General features: G+C 39.8%; 1 protein-coding gene across 2 annotated transcripts in view; it reads left to right on the top strand.

Annotated features, from left to right (window-relative positions):
• The window catches only part of LOC138032960 (uncharacterized), a 44378-nt gene extending 32700 nt beyond the window's left edge, over positions 1-11678 (top strand). The window contains exons 8-10 of one of the 2 annotated variants that reach the window (XM_068880680.1): positions 428-790; positions 6232-6395; positions 9334-11678. In XM_068880680.1, the coding sequence (XP_068736781.1) occupies positions 428-790; positions 6232-6395; positions 9334-9602 (796 nt within the window). In that variant the 3' untranslated portion in view covers positions 9603-11678. The remainder of the gene's footprint in view (positions 1-427; positions 791-6231; positions 6396-9333) is intronic. The other variant, XM_068880681.1, reaches the window with a different exon arrangement.
• The last annotated feature ends 3322 nt before the right edge of the window (positions 11679-15000 follow it).

The following is a 15000-nucleotide window of genomic DNA, read 5'->3' as shown; positions in this document are numbered from 1 at the left end:
GTCGTAAAACCAAAACCAAAGTAATTACTTTGGCCAATCAAAAAGGATGGAGACAATCCAGTAAACCAATCAAAACTCGAAGTAATTAAACATAGCCAAAACAAAGCGCGGGAAAATGTGCACGCGCGAGCCACGATTGGTTTTGGTTTCACTTCTGATTGGTTGGAAAACTTGCGCGAGAACTTTGAACCAATCACTGAGTGAAGTAATCATAAACCAAAGTAATTATCTAATTACTTTCGACACTCAATTGAAAACCACTCTAGCTTTCCAAATTACAGAATTAGTTTTTCATCCGAAAGAGTCTTAGAAAATCAAATCAAACATTAGTTTTTAAGGAGAGGGCAAAACCGGACTAACCGGAGAAAAACCTCTCGGAGCAGAGTAGAGAACGCCTTACAACAATTTCAACTCCCTCTTGTTGCAGTTTTTGGACTTTGGTTGAACAGTTTTGGAACAAACTTGCATTGCGCAGAGGCTTTGATGCTGTTATTGATCAAACTGTGAAATCAGAAATCAACAAGTTGGATTGTGTACCAAAAGCAGCATCTTTTCTAGCGTTTGTTCCCGGAGGCACTCGTTTGCGTGACGAATCGCAGTTAAGGTTCTACTGTGTGCCAACATGTAAAAAACGAGAGGTGCAAGATGATGAGAGAAAGGATGATAATGTTAAGATGGCAGATGGAAGCTCAGATGAACCCATGTATTTTAACGACAAAGCTTACATGTTCCTATCAGAAGGTATTGTCACCGCTATAAGTCCTGAACGCTTACGGACATTTCACGTCAGGTGAGACAATTTACTCGGCTCCAAGGTTTGCTAAAGAAAATCTGTATGAAAGCTGTTAACAACCTCTACATCCACTCAAAATCTATGCCCCCTTAACTAAACCCATTGACTTCCGGAAGTGAAACTTAAACCCTAATCACTCTGCATAAACTAAACTAGGTTCGACTCTGGTTCAAAGTAATCCAAGTTCGCCCCTACTTTGGTCACACGGAGAAGTGCAGAAAACTGAAGGTTGAACACGTACCTTGGAACGAACCTAGGTTTGTTGTTACACGCAATCGCATTTGTTTTCAGAACAGGACTTTGAATGTACCAATAGCGACAATTGTTGGTTTTCACTCACGTGATCAAAAGCCACGTTTTTCACCTGAAAATGTTTGCATAGTAATAGAGTTCAGTTCCCGGAGGATTTGGTCGGGGCACCAACAAGGCGGCCGTGACGTCATGTGAAAACTGAGAATATGGAGAACGACAATTCTTTAGTCATGGTGGAGATTTGGAGGCAATTTTTTATGACTAAAGCTTTGGCGTTAGTGTGGCTTAGTTTCACGAATCGCAAGAGTTTAGAGAGAAGAAGGCGGATCAAAAAGAGTCGAGTTTCTGCCCAAAAACGGCTCGCCACCTATCTGAACTGGAGATCTCGAATTGGCTTTTTTTTGCCACAACCTGATCCACGTCCAAACAACTTCACCCGATCAACCTGGTGCAAGTTGGTGGGATGAAATACGCACGTGCAACGCTCGATGGGTAAAAGTACAAGTGCGCATGTGTGAAATTTGAGTTTAACCTGAGTTCGACCCGGGTTTGCATTCACACGGCGCTTCTTCAAATATAACCCAGGTTCGACATGAGTCGAACGTACCTCTGGAGATGGGTTGGATTGAACCCAGATCGAACCGGGCTGCAGCGTTCACACGACGATGGCTAACCCGGATCGACGCTAGATTAGTTTATGCGGTGTGAGAAGGGCTTCAATAGATTTTACTCTGTCTAACGTCAGACCATTTTGCAGGGGTTTTGTCAGGTTGTTTACCATTTCGCGTCCAGTACTTTGACGCTTTAGATTTTTTGGCTTCTTTGCTTCCTTTTTTTTTCTCTTTGGACTTGTATATATCAGGAAGCCATAGGCTGAGGAAACAAGAGAATCACGCGCAATCAATCCGAACCAAAACGGAAAATAACCATGTCCGGTACTTTTATTATCAAATCCGCTACTTTGAAACGCTATCGAAAACTCAGATTTTACAAGTCAATTGCGGACGGTTCGGGAGTCAATGGGTTAACAACCTTTACATCCATTCAAAAACTAAGTTTTCTTTAAGGTGGCTGGAACCAGTTTCACCACTTCTAGAGACCTTCTTATTAGATGGGTTATAACTACTATACTGTATCACGTAACAGCAATGTTATGGTACCACATCAAACACCAATTATTGCTCAACAAAATACGCTCACAATTTTGACGTAATAGGTTACCATGGCAACATGAAAGCTCTCCAAAAACACCCTATATTTCGTCTTTACTTGCTTTTATCTTAAAAATGAACCCGGTGACCCCCATTTTTTATTGTAAAATAGTAATTAGCAATTTGACATAGGACTATCTGCAAAGTTTAAAAAAATTCTTGAGAGCCAATTCAGAGCTACCTTAAATTTTCGAAAAATTAAGGAAGCTCTGAATTGGCTCCCAAGAATTTTTTTAAACTTTGCTGATAGTTCTATCTCAAGATGGTAATTATTATTCTACAATAAAAAATGGGGGTCACCGAGTTCATTTTTAAGATATAAGCAAGGAAAGACGAAATAAAGGGTGTTTTTGAAGAGCTTTCGTGCTGCCATGGTAACCTATTACGTCTAAATAGTGAGCGTATTTTGTTAAGTAATAATTGGTGTTTGATATGGTACCATAACATTTCTTTTACGTGATACAGTTTTGTAGTGACAACCCTTCTAATTAAAAGGTCCTTAAAAGTAGTGAAACTGGTTCCAGCCACCTTAAAAGTGCCCTTTCGATAATATAACTGAGGTAATACGCACTGTCTTGGAGGGAAAGAGGAGTTTGCCCGGTATCGGATTTCGCTGGAAAAGTGTGTAATCCTAGTTAATCCATTCTTGGTGTTACCACTTTTTTTAGTACACGTCCGCTTCGTTTCCGAAGTTTCTGTAAATGTTGAAATAATTATTGTTATATTCTTTCGTAATTTTGTTTCCATATTTTAACTACGTTAGCTGTGAACTTTTCTTGGGGTAGTGAATTGAACAGTTAGTTTTCACACCATTTTTTTCACCCACATCCAACGGGTCATTTTCAGTACTTTGTTTTGTCGTAGTAGTTTTTTTTTTAAAGCAAAACGGATCTTACTGTTGAGTGGAGAGTTTAAGTAAGGACAACGGCAATGTCAGCGAAAAGTCACTCTAAAATATACCTTAGCGCTATCGCAAGTATTTCGCGATTATTCCAACTTGTTCAGATTGTACAATACGGGCCAAGTATCCTGTAACTGGAAGAGTACGAACGATTTTAAGGAAAAGATAGAAAATGAATGACTTTGTTGTATGCTCGCGTTGTCGTCAAAATCTGAAATTTGGTGATTTACGGTGGCTGAACACAGTTTTTGATACCTATTTTTCATTTATCTTTTTCTCCAAAACCCTTGATCCTTTGGTCGCCAAAAATAGTAGCAAGCACGTTAACAACACGAGCTTCGGTTTTTTTATAGTTAAGCTGACGTATAAGCCGTTTCCGTGCCGGGCAACATGAATAAATATAAACAGACCTTTAATATCGGTTTTGTTCATTTGCAGAACATCATGTCGTTAGATTTTCTTTATAATTTACATGCAACAAGCTTGTAACAATGCTCACAAGTTAACACTATTTTAATACTTATTTGACAGATAATTTGACAGAGAGATTTTTAATTATCCCTTGTTGAAGATTCACCGGAATATCTAAAATTTCCTCTGTTAAAGTTCAATTTTTTTTTCAATACTCCAGTTACTTATTTCCTAAAGTATTTTCGTGCCAAACTTCGTTAAATTCTAACGAGTGGTTCGCGAGAAATAGGTGTATTTCCGAGAAAGCTATTCTGCATTCAATCGCAATTTTTAAACTTACTACGCATGCGCTGTATTTAACTGGGTTCTTCGATAACAAAGAAAAATCTGCGAATCGCGGAGTTCTTTGCATCGTTACCTTTGTTAATATACATTTCTCATAAAAGACTAAAACCATTAAAACACTTTGTTCAATTATGAGAAAAAATAGTACAGTTAGCGGAAGCATTGAGCAAATAAAACGACTGCTGTATTGAAGCCATGTTAAATTTTTTTTGCAATCCTTGCGCGCGCGCTTCATTGCGTTGGCAAGAGCGCGCGCGAAAACTGTGTTCGGCCACCTTAAAGTGCCACTACGACGAAAATTTTTGGTTTTCTTTTCGAATTTTTTCAACGTCAATTAAGTCAATATGTTCAAAATAATACAATGCATTTAAATTTGGAACGATAGAACCGAGATAAGTCGGGAAATAGCCAGGCAAAAACCCCTAAAAATCTGTCCGCCATTACTCGGACGGCATTGGAGAAGCCTGCGATATTTTGTAAGCGGTCTTCACTCAAGACTTGGCTCGTGACGTCATACGCGCATCGCTTCGTGGACGTTTGACAAAGCGAACAAGGCGATCAAGGAGTAATGTATATAATATCAGGAAAAAGCAACTCGGCGATCTCTCACATCTCATAGACGGCATGGGAAATTAGCCGCGTTTATTTTGAGCGTTGCGCATGACGTCAGACCCCAGGCCCCATGTGCCGTTCGAGTAATGGCGGACAGCGAAAACCGAAAAACTACGTTACAATAATCATACTTTCCGTGGGAATTTTGAGATAAAAATTGGCATGATACCTATTTAGAACGTCTATTTTCAAAATCTAGAGAAAAAAGGACATGCAAGATTTTCATCGTAGTGGCACTTGAAGTGTTGTACCACTTACCGAAAAATTTCGGTTGGAATGTAAATGGTATGTAAGGCTATTTAGTTGAGCCAGAAGCGCATGACCTTGAAGCGTTTAACATGCAACTCTTTTTCTTGGAACAAAGCCGGGGATTTTCGGGCACCAATTATATGCCAAAATGTGGACAAAAATAAGATCGAAGCTGCGCGCGCGGAAAATTGCACGAGCTACGTTACATCCAAATATAGCAATTTTTGAACTCAAAAAACCCCAGCTCTGAACCAGAGTTAAACGGTTCAAGGTCACGAGCTTCTGGTTGAGCGTGATAGGAAACTTTCCGAACGGAAAACGCGTTTACCATTTGCATTTCTCTCTGTTATTTCCTCCCTCCAGACTCTCTCGGTAAACTTGAACGAATTGTGTAATTGGTACACGCCGATCCCATTCGGGAGTTTTTGCTCACCATTTGAACAAACCTAGAACCAACCGGTTTCCGCTTGTAAATGGTAAGCAACTAAGGACTACGTCAAAGAAATGCACTGAAATGCGTACTGCACCTGCAGCACAACTATTTTGCCCGTTTTAAACCAATAACATTCTTTTTTTGTGTGACGTTTTCGTTCCCGTACACGTGGCCGTTGCTTAAACTCTAAAAGCCCTGGCCAATCAAAGTTGGATTCAAAGCTCCAACTTTGCTCGATGCAACATCGACCGTTTGGCCGCCCATGTTGGAAGATGTTTGTTCAAGATTTTGTTCGATCAAGTGTTGGGTAGAGTTTGCTTTTGATCAAACATTACGCCCATGCAACATTTCTGCTCGTCTCAACAATGTTGCAGTGTTTTGCCGCTCTTCCAACAAAGTTGTGTCCTGAATGGAGTCACGTTCAAGCCTAGGCTGCTAGCATCATTTTCAACAAGGTGACGGACAATCGTGGTTGCTAATGAATAGCCAGAAACCTTGATCAGCGAGTTTGAAGCAAGGCCATAGCTGTGAGACCCTGTTTAAACATGTCTGGTTCAATGGCGCTTAAAATGTCTGCAAATTGATGCGGGCTCATTCTCATCATCTCCTAAACGAGGATGTATCTTGCAGTGAACATTCCCTTTTCTACACGTTCTCTTAACCATTCTTCGGTTTTTCCTTCTTTGAATACGTTATTTCCGTTCTCCAATAGCAGCACCAGTGCCATAAACGCTACGAGCAGTTTTCGTTTCGATCCGTGTTAGCAATTTTGGATGGTGTCTTGCCACTACCTCAACATTTGCATCCAACAATGTTGCATGTGGGATCCAACTTTGTTTTATAGTTTGGCCAGGGCTTAATATCTGCTAGAAAATACTTTGCATTAGCTTGCCTCATTGAGTGCAAGCTTCGTCTAGAGCATACCTTTTTAAAATGTTGCAAAATTGTTAAAAATTAACGATGAATAAGAGTAATGTAGTATTAATTTTTGGACGGTGATGACTGAATCTTCATTTATTTTTAGCTTTCAAGACGAACCATTTCTGAAGAGTCTTCAAGTTCGTGTTGAGAAACGAGGAGACTTGACAGTTTCATTCTACAGGAGCCAAGAGAAAAATGTCGACAATAGGTTGTGTGAACTGGAGGTGCCACTACCTCCCCAAAGAGCTGATCTCACTGACGACAACGGTAAGTATACAAATGTGAACCTTCCATTCTCAACTCTCTTTGAAGCTGCCGCAGTCCGAACTTCTGGACTAGTCAATCTTGCTTTCTCTCGTCAAACCGGTTTTTCTAGTGCGAGCGTCAATTTAGTGACAAAACCGATAGTTATAATTTAGCCCGCTGTACGATGAAAAACCAAGATGGCGGCGAGATCTGGCATATTAGGCTTGGGTTTGAGACTGCATCCTGGCAACATGCAGCGCATACTCAATAAAGATCTTACTCGATTCATGCAGAGTCTTTCTCGAGAACGCCAAAATCGAGCAAGCAAAAGAAAGGCTCAGCTAGCAGGGTGTCTCTATAATTATTTACTCTGAAACCGATCGTACGAATAAATTTTTATATGGAATACGTCGTCTATTTTGTACAACGCAAACGAGATCAAGTAATCGCGAGAGACTTACGATAGTGCAAAGTTGTATTTTGAGGTGACGTTTTCGTCGATGTCGCCGTCGAAGATCGTAAAGTCCTCAATATTAGTGAGTTTAAGGACGTTCGCGCCAAAATCTTCCTACGGTGAGATTTTCTTCATTTCTCGCCTAGAGTTAGGTCATAAAGTACTTACTCCAAAAATGAAAAAAAAATGGGGGTCACCGACTTTGTTTCGGAGAAAATGGCAGTGGAAAAATGCCTTCATTTCGAGAAATCGGTCATAATAGGGAGATGTAGGCTCATCTGCTCATCCATCGAAAATCATAAAAATAAACTGTTGGAGTGAAAGTTTCCGTGCATAGGTTTTTAGGAGTGAGATTTTTAGATAATTGTATGCCGCTAGGGATGTGGTTAACAGTAGAGTTCATCCTCGACGAGCGTTTTCGTAAGCTCTATCCGTTGCAACCACTACCGGAATTCGACGGCACGAGGAAAGAAAATGTTAAAAAAAGATAACTTTTTACGGTGAGATTTTTTTCATTTCATCATATTTTGTAGATAGTAAGTAAAGTAAGTGATTCATGATGAAAAAAATAGGGGTCACCGATGATCTGAACGAGTAAAATCGATGTGATTTTGCAAAGCTCTTGGAAAAGTTCGTTTGTCACGCTTTTGCGTGACCAGTCGGGCAAGGACTGGAACCCAAGCGAGGATCGATCGTTGAAGAGATGAAAAGTTTTTACCGAAAAAAAAACCTTTCTCGAGCATAGCAACGAAGTTTTAAGCAGGGATCATCTTCATTTGGTTGGTGTTTTGTATAATATCTCTCCATTGCCGTCATGCTCATCCTCTGGAGTGTGTTTTTTGTGAAAATTTTCAACGGAGGAAAATTGTTTCCACGGAGGTCCGCACTATTCAAGCGGACGAGGACGAAAATACTGCTCAATTTTCACGAAAGTAAAGGAAAAGAACTTTAAAAACATGCATTCCCTTTGAACTTAAGTTCGTAGGGTAATAAAAACATTAAAAAGAAACAGCCCCATTAAATTTACGCAACGGTTCGTCCTCGAGTTTTCCAGACTTTCAGCCACTAGTCTACTCGATCAGCTACCTTTTCCAGAGCTTTTCCATCCTCCCGCTCACTTCTCTTTGAAGTTTCATGATGATTCGGAAATAAATGTGCCATTCTTTTGCCGGCCTGGAATTTTTTCCTCGGCGTTTTTGTCGCCATGTTATTTTAACTGATGCTTGAAAAATTTGTATGAAAGTCAAGTAGATTAGTGCACGACTGATAAAACCTCGCGAATATCAGTCGTGCTGTAGTCTACTTGACTTTTATAAATATTTTAAATCAATTTTGACTGATTACGATCTTCTCTGATCCAACGCTGTGCAAGACTTATCATCCACGGTTTTTGCAAAGGTTTTAAAACCTCAACTTCACTAATGTTCGAAGTAATGCGTGACATTTACAGTCGCGTTACCTGCGCAGTAACGTTGCGCACAAACAATTAGCGCGAACGTCCTTAAGCAACGACAACGGCGACGGCAACAAGAACGTCACGAATTTGCATATTTAGTGAGCAAAAGCAATACCTTCGCACGCTCTGCACGTGCGTTTTCCACTTTTGTCAATTTCTTTATGGTTCTCTACAAAACAACAACGTGAAATTGCCAAATAGACCTCTTTACATTTGTGTGCTTAGTTGCCTGACCGCTAAATGAAATTGAGGCTGGTGTTGACCTTGTTATTACACAGACATCCCTCCTTTTCTTATGTTAATGATGTTGTTGTCATGCTAATTAGTAAGAATTGACATAAGAAAACCAGTGAGGTTTCCATCAAAAATAGGTCAACTCCAGCCTCACTTTCATTCATGGGCCAGGTAACTAAGCATAAAACTATAAAATGATCTATTTGTAAAGGTAATCACATGATTTCAAGTGCAATTTGGAATAAATAAGCACGAGTAAATTTTTTGAAAGACGACCAAAATTGCACGAGCCCGTAGGGTGAGTGCAATTTGTAGTCTTTGAAAGAATTTACAAGGTTTGCACTTCTACGCCCAAGTTGTCGTTAAAACCTCTATCAAATTTGTTGATTTCTCGTTGTTTCTATGCTGAGTACAGCAAAAGAATGTGTTAAAGTGCGTGCTGCACGCGTAGCACGATTAATTTTCCTCTTTATCCGATGATATACTTGGTTTGTGGCGTTGTCGTAGCCTTAGCTGGTTTCATTCGTTTGTTAAACTTCCTGATAAGCGATCGCGTACGAACAAAAACCATTTAGGAGGTAAAGAACGCATTCTATCCGCGCGAAGATTGGACAAGAGTAAACAGTGAAGGGAAAGCAGCTTGCTTCTGCGCCAATTTAGTTCGCTCGTTCACAATGAAGGAATATTTCTTCGGAGATCTTCACCCACACTGATCGAGCGTTGCTGTGCAGGTTACATTCGAAAGCCCTCGTTTATCAGCAGCATGAATAAGTTCAATTGAATCATCGATAATTGTATGTCATACTTCGTTTTAGAAAGAGAAACACCCTCCGAAGAGACATTAGAGTGGCTGTCAAGAAAACTCATGTCATGGGAACCTCTTGCCCGTCGTCTGGGTTTCAATGCCGGGGAAATAAAAGGATTTGACAAGGATAACGAAGGGTTGGCTGAGAAGGCCCTTGACATGCTGTTCACATGGAAACAGAAGAAAGGCTCAGATGCAACTTACTCCGTGCTATGTGCAGCATTAAGTCATGAGTTTGTGGGGCGGAAAGACCTGGCTGAAGAAGTGATAAAACTTTAGAATCATGCTCTTAATTCAAGAGACCTAAAAGGACGTTTTCAAGCAACCTCTAGGGACATCAATAACAATAGAGAAATGTACGACTTCTGGTGGACGTACAATTGAAGCTAATGAGAGATCGATGACGTCACGTGAAAACATCCTATAGACCAATTTCGATATATTAAAATTCAGTCTTAAACAAAAGGCATCATCTCGAGGCTCTGGAGAATAAATATAAGGATTGATATTCCCCAGAAGCTCGAGATGATGCCTTTTGTTTAGCGCTGAATTTCAATATATCGAAATTGGAATATTGTGTGCCAGTATACCTGTTTTTTGAATGAGAACGAGGCTGGAGTTGACTTCGTTTCCATGCTCATCTTATTTTGTCTTATGATATTGGGTATAACAAGAACACGGTTTACCGTAGGAAACAAGGAGACAGTCCACTCCTTTTATTAAATTTTTCTATGCTATTAGTTTTAAAGGAAACCTCCACTCTTACTACAGAAGAGTTTAAACCGAACAAAATAATATTTCCAAACAAATTGTTCGAAATTTGTTAAAAAAAAAGGGGCTCATATCAGGAAAACTGAATTGTAAAATCACTTACTTTCACTTTCAAATTTCGTAGGCGCCGCCATCTTGAATAATTATGATATACGGTTACCCTACTATTCTGACACTAAGACCTTTTGTCTAATAACAATAGGGCAACCGCTTACGTCACAGTTATTCAAGATGGCGGCGCCCGCGAAATTTGAAAGCAAAAATGGGCAATTCTAAGACTGATTTATTTCGGATACAAACGCTTTCTTTGTAGAAATATTAGACTGATTTGACTGAAAAGGTTATTTCCTGATATTTTAAGTTATTTTTTTGTTGAAGTGCAGGTTCCCTTTGAGACATATGACCTTTTCTTTTTGATACTTAATTTTAACGTTTGACTTAAAGACGGATATGCTGGGAAGAATCTGGCTTCATCTTCAGTCCTATAAGTATAATTTAACAATCAATATTCACGTATACATCACAAGTGACATCAGCCACCTTTAGATAAGTGTACCAGTGTGTCAGAGGGTTTAGTTCTGAGCACCCTCATCAGGTTTCAAGAGATTTTTCCCTCATGTGTTTGCTCAGAATCAATCGTTTGGTTAATTAATCAAGGATTCTGGATATATCCCATCGCATTCGAAAATGCATGCATGGGCATAGAGCGTTTTCACATGACATCACGGCGGCCATGTTCCAAAGCAAAGAAATGGCGACCATGATGATGTACCATAATAATCCTCCGGGAAATGAACACTATTTTTGTACAAATACATGTTTTATTTATTTATTTATTATTATTATTTTTTTAATTGGCTATGAAATAACATTTTAGCTCATTACAAAGTTGCATGCTTGTAGGAGTAACAAAATTCATACGAAATGTAAGGTAGTCGTTTCAAAATCTTCGAAGAAGATTCATCCTTTTGGTGCGTGATTGTTCCTGAGGGAAAAGTAAAATAACCTCTATAAGTAAATTTTAAGTTTAAGAAACAAGCAACACCAAAGATCAACACTGTAGTCCGAACCGTAATTTTCCCTCTTGAATAGTTAATATTTAGCAACTATTCACCGAAGTGGAGCTGGCTAGTGGTGGTTCGCGGTTCGGTAAATACCCACCACTAGGCACCGACACTGAGGTGAATAGTTGTTTTAGTATATACTAAAACAATGAGATAATGTTGCACAAAAGGATGATTTTAACTCATTTATCCCTGCAAAGATTACAACATTTTCGGGCGCAAATTGCGCGCAAATTGCTCGGAGGTGAATAGCAAAGGATATTCGGAGTTTGAGTAGCCAATCAGCGCGCGCGTTCAACGCTATTCACTGTTTTAGTATATACTAAAGGTTTTTATTTAAAAACGTACTTGGCGGAACTCTGATGCCGATAGAATCACCGCCCATCTTTCGTTTTATTTAAAGGGGCTATGAAATAGCATTTTAGCTCATTACAAAAATGATGTATGCTTGTAGGAGTAACAAAACGTATACATCCTTCTAATGAATGCTTGTCCGTGAAAAGAAATAAAAGAAATAAATAAACGCCCTCTTCAGCATCGCTAACATCATAAATAACACCGCCCATTGTCAACTTGTAGACAAGACAGAAAAGGAATGAAACTCATTGTTATCTTGGCATAGACCAAATAGGATTACTCAATGTTGAACCCAGTTCAATTGAACTGGGTACAACATTGAATTAGCCGATTTGGTGTATTGCAATAGGCCACTTCAGAAAATACCATAAAACTCTTTGTTTGCCTCCATAGTTTTGCATAAGATTGTTTCCATTTTCTCTTGGGACTTACAATGTTCCCCAGAGAAAACAAAAGCAATACTTATGCAAAATTTGGGACTACAAACAAATATTATGTTATTGTCCGAAATGGTCTATGTCTTATTGCGCCTGTTATATCGATGGTGATTCGGTAATACTTTGCAGGAGTCGAACCTATGTACGTTCTTCCAATTACTGGTCATTACTAGTTCGGATGCTGGACACCACCAAACTAGATTCATATGACAGCTGTCCGGCCATACTGCTAGGATCTACATTGTCGAAATGGAGCGCATTAGCGATTATGCTGAAAGAGATGTTATAAGTTAATCCCGGTTAATGAAATGGAGAGATGTATTTTTACCGATGGTCATTCGGAAACCAATATTCTTGTGAAATTTGCTCGTCGTAGCGAGGCTAGAAAGCCTTATTAGCTTTAAAGCAAAGTAATATTTATTTGGACGTTATTATGAAAGAGGTCTATAATTCAATGTATTTCAAAGTAAGGGCGGCTGCAGGTGGGGGTAGGGTGAATCCCCCCTCCCTTTATGGTGCTAATGATAAAAAAATGGATATCAATAAAATCTCGTAAAAAAAACTGTCGTTTTTCTAATTTCTAAGTTTTCATTGTTTGAAAATATACACATCAAGAGTCAGCTACATCTGTGCGTTTTGAGGCAGTGCGGCCCAATGGTTAGGGCGCTTGCCGTAAGATCCGGGTATCCCTGGTTCAAGACACGTTCTGACCACTGGTTGAATTTGTGCCTGGTAGTCCTTGGTTCAACCTCTCAGCTGTACGTGTAAATAGCCAACTACAGCTTGCCTCCGGCCAGTTGGGATTCTTGAATGTTCTGTTCTGTCGTGATCGTGTTTCATTGGCCCCGAAAAGCCCCTATCGGGAGGGGTCAATTAAGTATGTATTGTATTGTATTTATTGTATTGAGCGCCTGTAGTTTATGTATCCAGCGTTCATCCTTGAAAGAACCTCGTTTTCACTGACGTTTCAAATTGTCGGCGGCCATCATTGTGCAGCGATGTATTGCTAATTTCCGCACGAAAACAAGGTAAAATACTCTTCCACTCAACATATTGTGATTTAGGTGTTGTATTTTCTAATAACCGGGACAAATCGTTGTCTTTGCAAAGTAAAATAGCAGTTTCTAATATTTTTTTCAGCGAAACTTCCAAACTAATCGAGGTAGTGAAGCTGATCGATTAAGAAGTCCTGCTGTTACAACGAGTGTGTCCAGTAAGTGATAAAGGCAATATTCAGTAGTCATAAACTAAAATCTTGTAAATTCAAGACTATTATTTTGACTTCAAAATTTTGTATTCTCCTTGACCAAAGCGTGTCCGATTACCGACCTCGTTTCCAGGGCCTCCATTCTCGTTGTCATCGACAAAGAGACCCTGGGAACGAGTATGGTGCGATTACCAATCCAAAACAAAAGAGTTTCTCGAGTAAGCAGTTGCTATAGATTTTCGTTTGGATTCCATCTCTTTCTTAAATCTGATGGGATTTTCATCTTTAAATCTGATACAATCGACTGAGGATCATCCGTGTTTGTGCAGTAGACACCGGGACCGGTGTAATACGATAGCAGATTCGATCAACGGACGGTGGCGATACGATTTTTGGACACAATTTTTCTAGAATTGAAATACCGCCTTAGCAAAGAAAAAGAGCAGGCTACGAACCCTTTGATCTTATTGCTGCAGTTATTGTAAACCAAGTCCTCTAAAAGTATAGCTGGACTCGCCAAAATACTGCAAAAGAAGTGGATCACGTGCCGACAGGCGAGTTGGCGAAACCTCTGTAACATGCCTTTCGGCTTTGGCTTCCAAACATGCGAGAGCGCCTCGAGGTTCTTGCTGTACACTGCCAGTAGGTAGCACAGAAGCTGAGGGATCGTCCTCCTGCGTAAGAAGGAAACATGCTTAGCTAAGGAGCACAACGATGTTCGAACGACTTTCTGACCTTTTTGGCTGTGCGATGCACAGCCATTTTGTTCCGGTTAGTCGAGACAAGGTGCGTGAAAAATACGTCTGCAAACACCCGAGAGAATTATGTCGTCATCCCTTTTAAACCCTTAACGTTGTTAGTAACGCTGTTGCCTGATTTTACTCGATTTGGAAACATTATCTATAATTTCTAATTGTCTCGCTCTTCCGAAATTTAGCGGCATTCTACAAGTATTTCAAGTCTTTTGATAATTTCTGCGGCTGACAATCATTATAGCCGCACGGGTCAAAGTGTCACCTTTGTAATTGTGATTGGCGGATCTCAATCGACGTTGCCGGTTTCGTTCTAGCTTGCGTAGCAAGAGCTGAAAGGGGAGGGAAAGAGGGAGACGCAGAGAATGCGAGTGCTTCGATTTGAGTACTCTCTTTGCGTTCTCTTTGCCTCGTTCTCTCCACTTTTAGCGCTTGCTGCGCATGCTAATTTCTTCTAAGGAAACTGTGTTGTGTCGGAAACACTAGAATTTTGTTGTATCCGCTGTGTTGAGAAAGGTAACATTGACCTGCGCAGGGATGTTGAAAAACAGAAACAACGGCGTTGGACGAATATAAAACGAAAGTTCAAACTTGCGCCCAAGAATTTTAAATGAGAACCAATGGGGTTTTTGCGTTTTGAGGGAATTTTAAGTCACATAGTGGAGTAGCGGTTTTGGTAAGAACATGGAAGCAAGAAAGGCGAGGACGAAGGAGAGGCATATTCATATAGACAGTTTATTTATTTATTTATTTCTCTCCCCCTACCATATTAATTACAATAAATATATATAAATAAGGAAAAACAAAAATTGAAGTTCAAACATTTTTACATCTTAGTTGCTTGGATGTAATATAGCAAAAACGAGTGCGGGTGTTTGCAAACACGTGCACCAAGAAACAGATGAAAGCACGAGAGCGCAGGCCGAGTGCTTTTATTGTTTCGAGGTGGTTGGAACCCTTCATGAAACACGAAGCACGAGTTTTTAGATGACTTCTCAAACGAAACAATAAAAAAGAAGCGGTGATACACTTTTTTCTTCCATTGTCCTCCCCAAATGAAAGAACAATAACTTTGCAGCCGTGCAATTT

Source organism: Montipora capricornis, chromosome 14 (assembly GCF_036669925.1).
Source record: "Montipora capricornis isolate CH-2021 chromosome 14, ASM3666992v2, whole genome shotgun sequence".
In the NCBI taxonomy this organism is placed as follows: domain Eukaryota; kingdom Metazoa; phylum Cnidaria; class Anthozoa; order Scleractinia; family Acroporidae; genus Montipora; species Montipora capricornis.
This window is presented reverse-complemented; position numbering and strand designations above follow the sequence as displayed.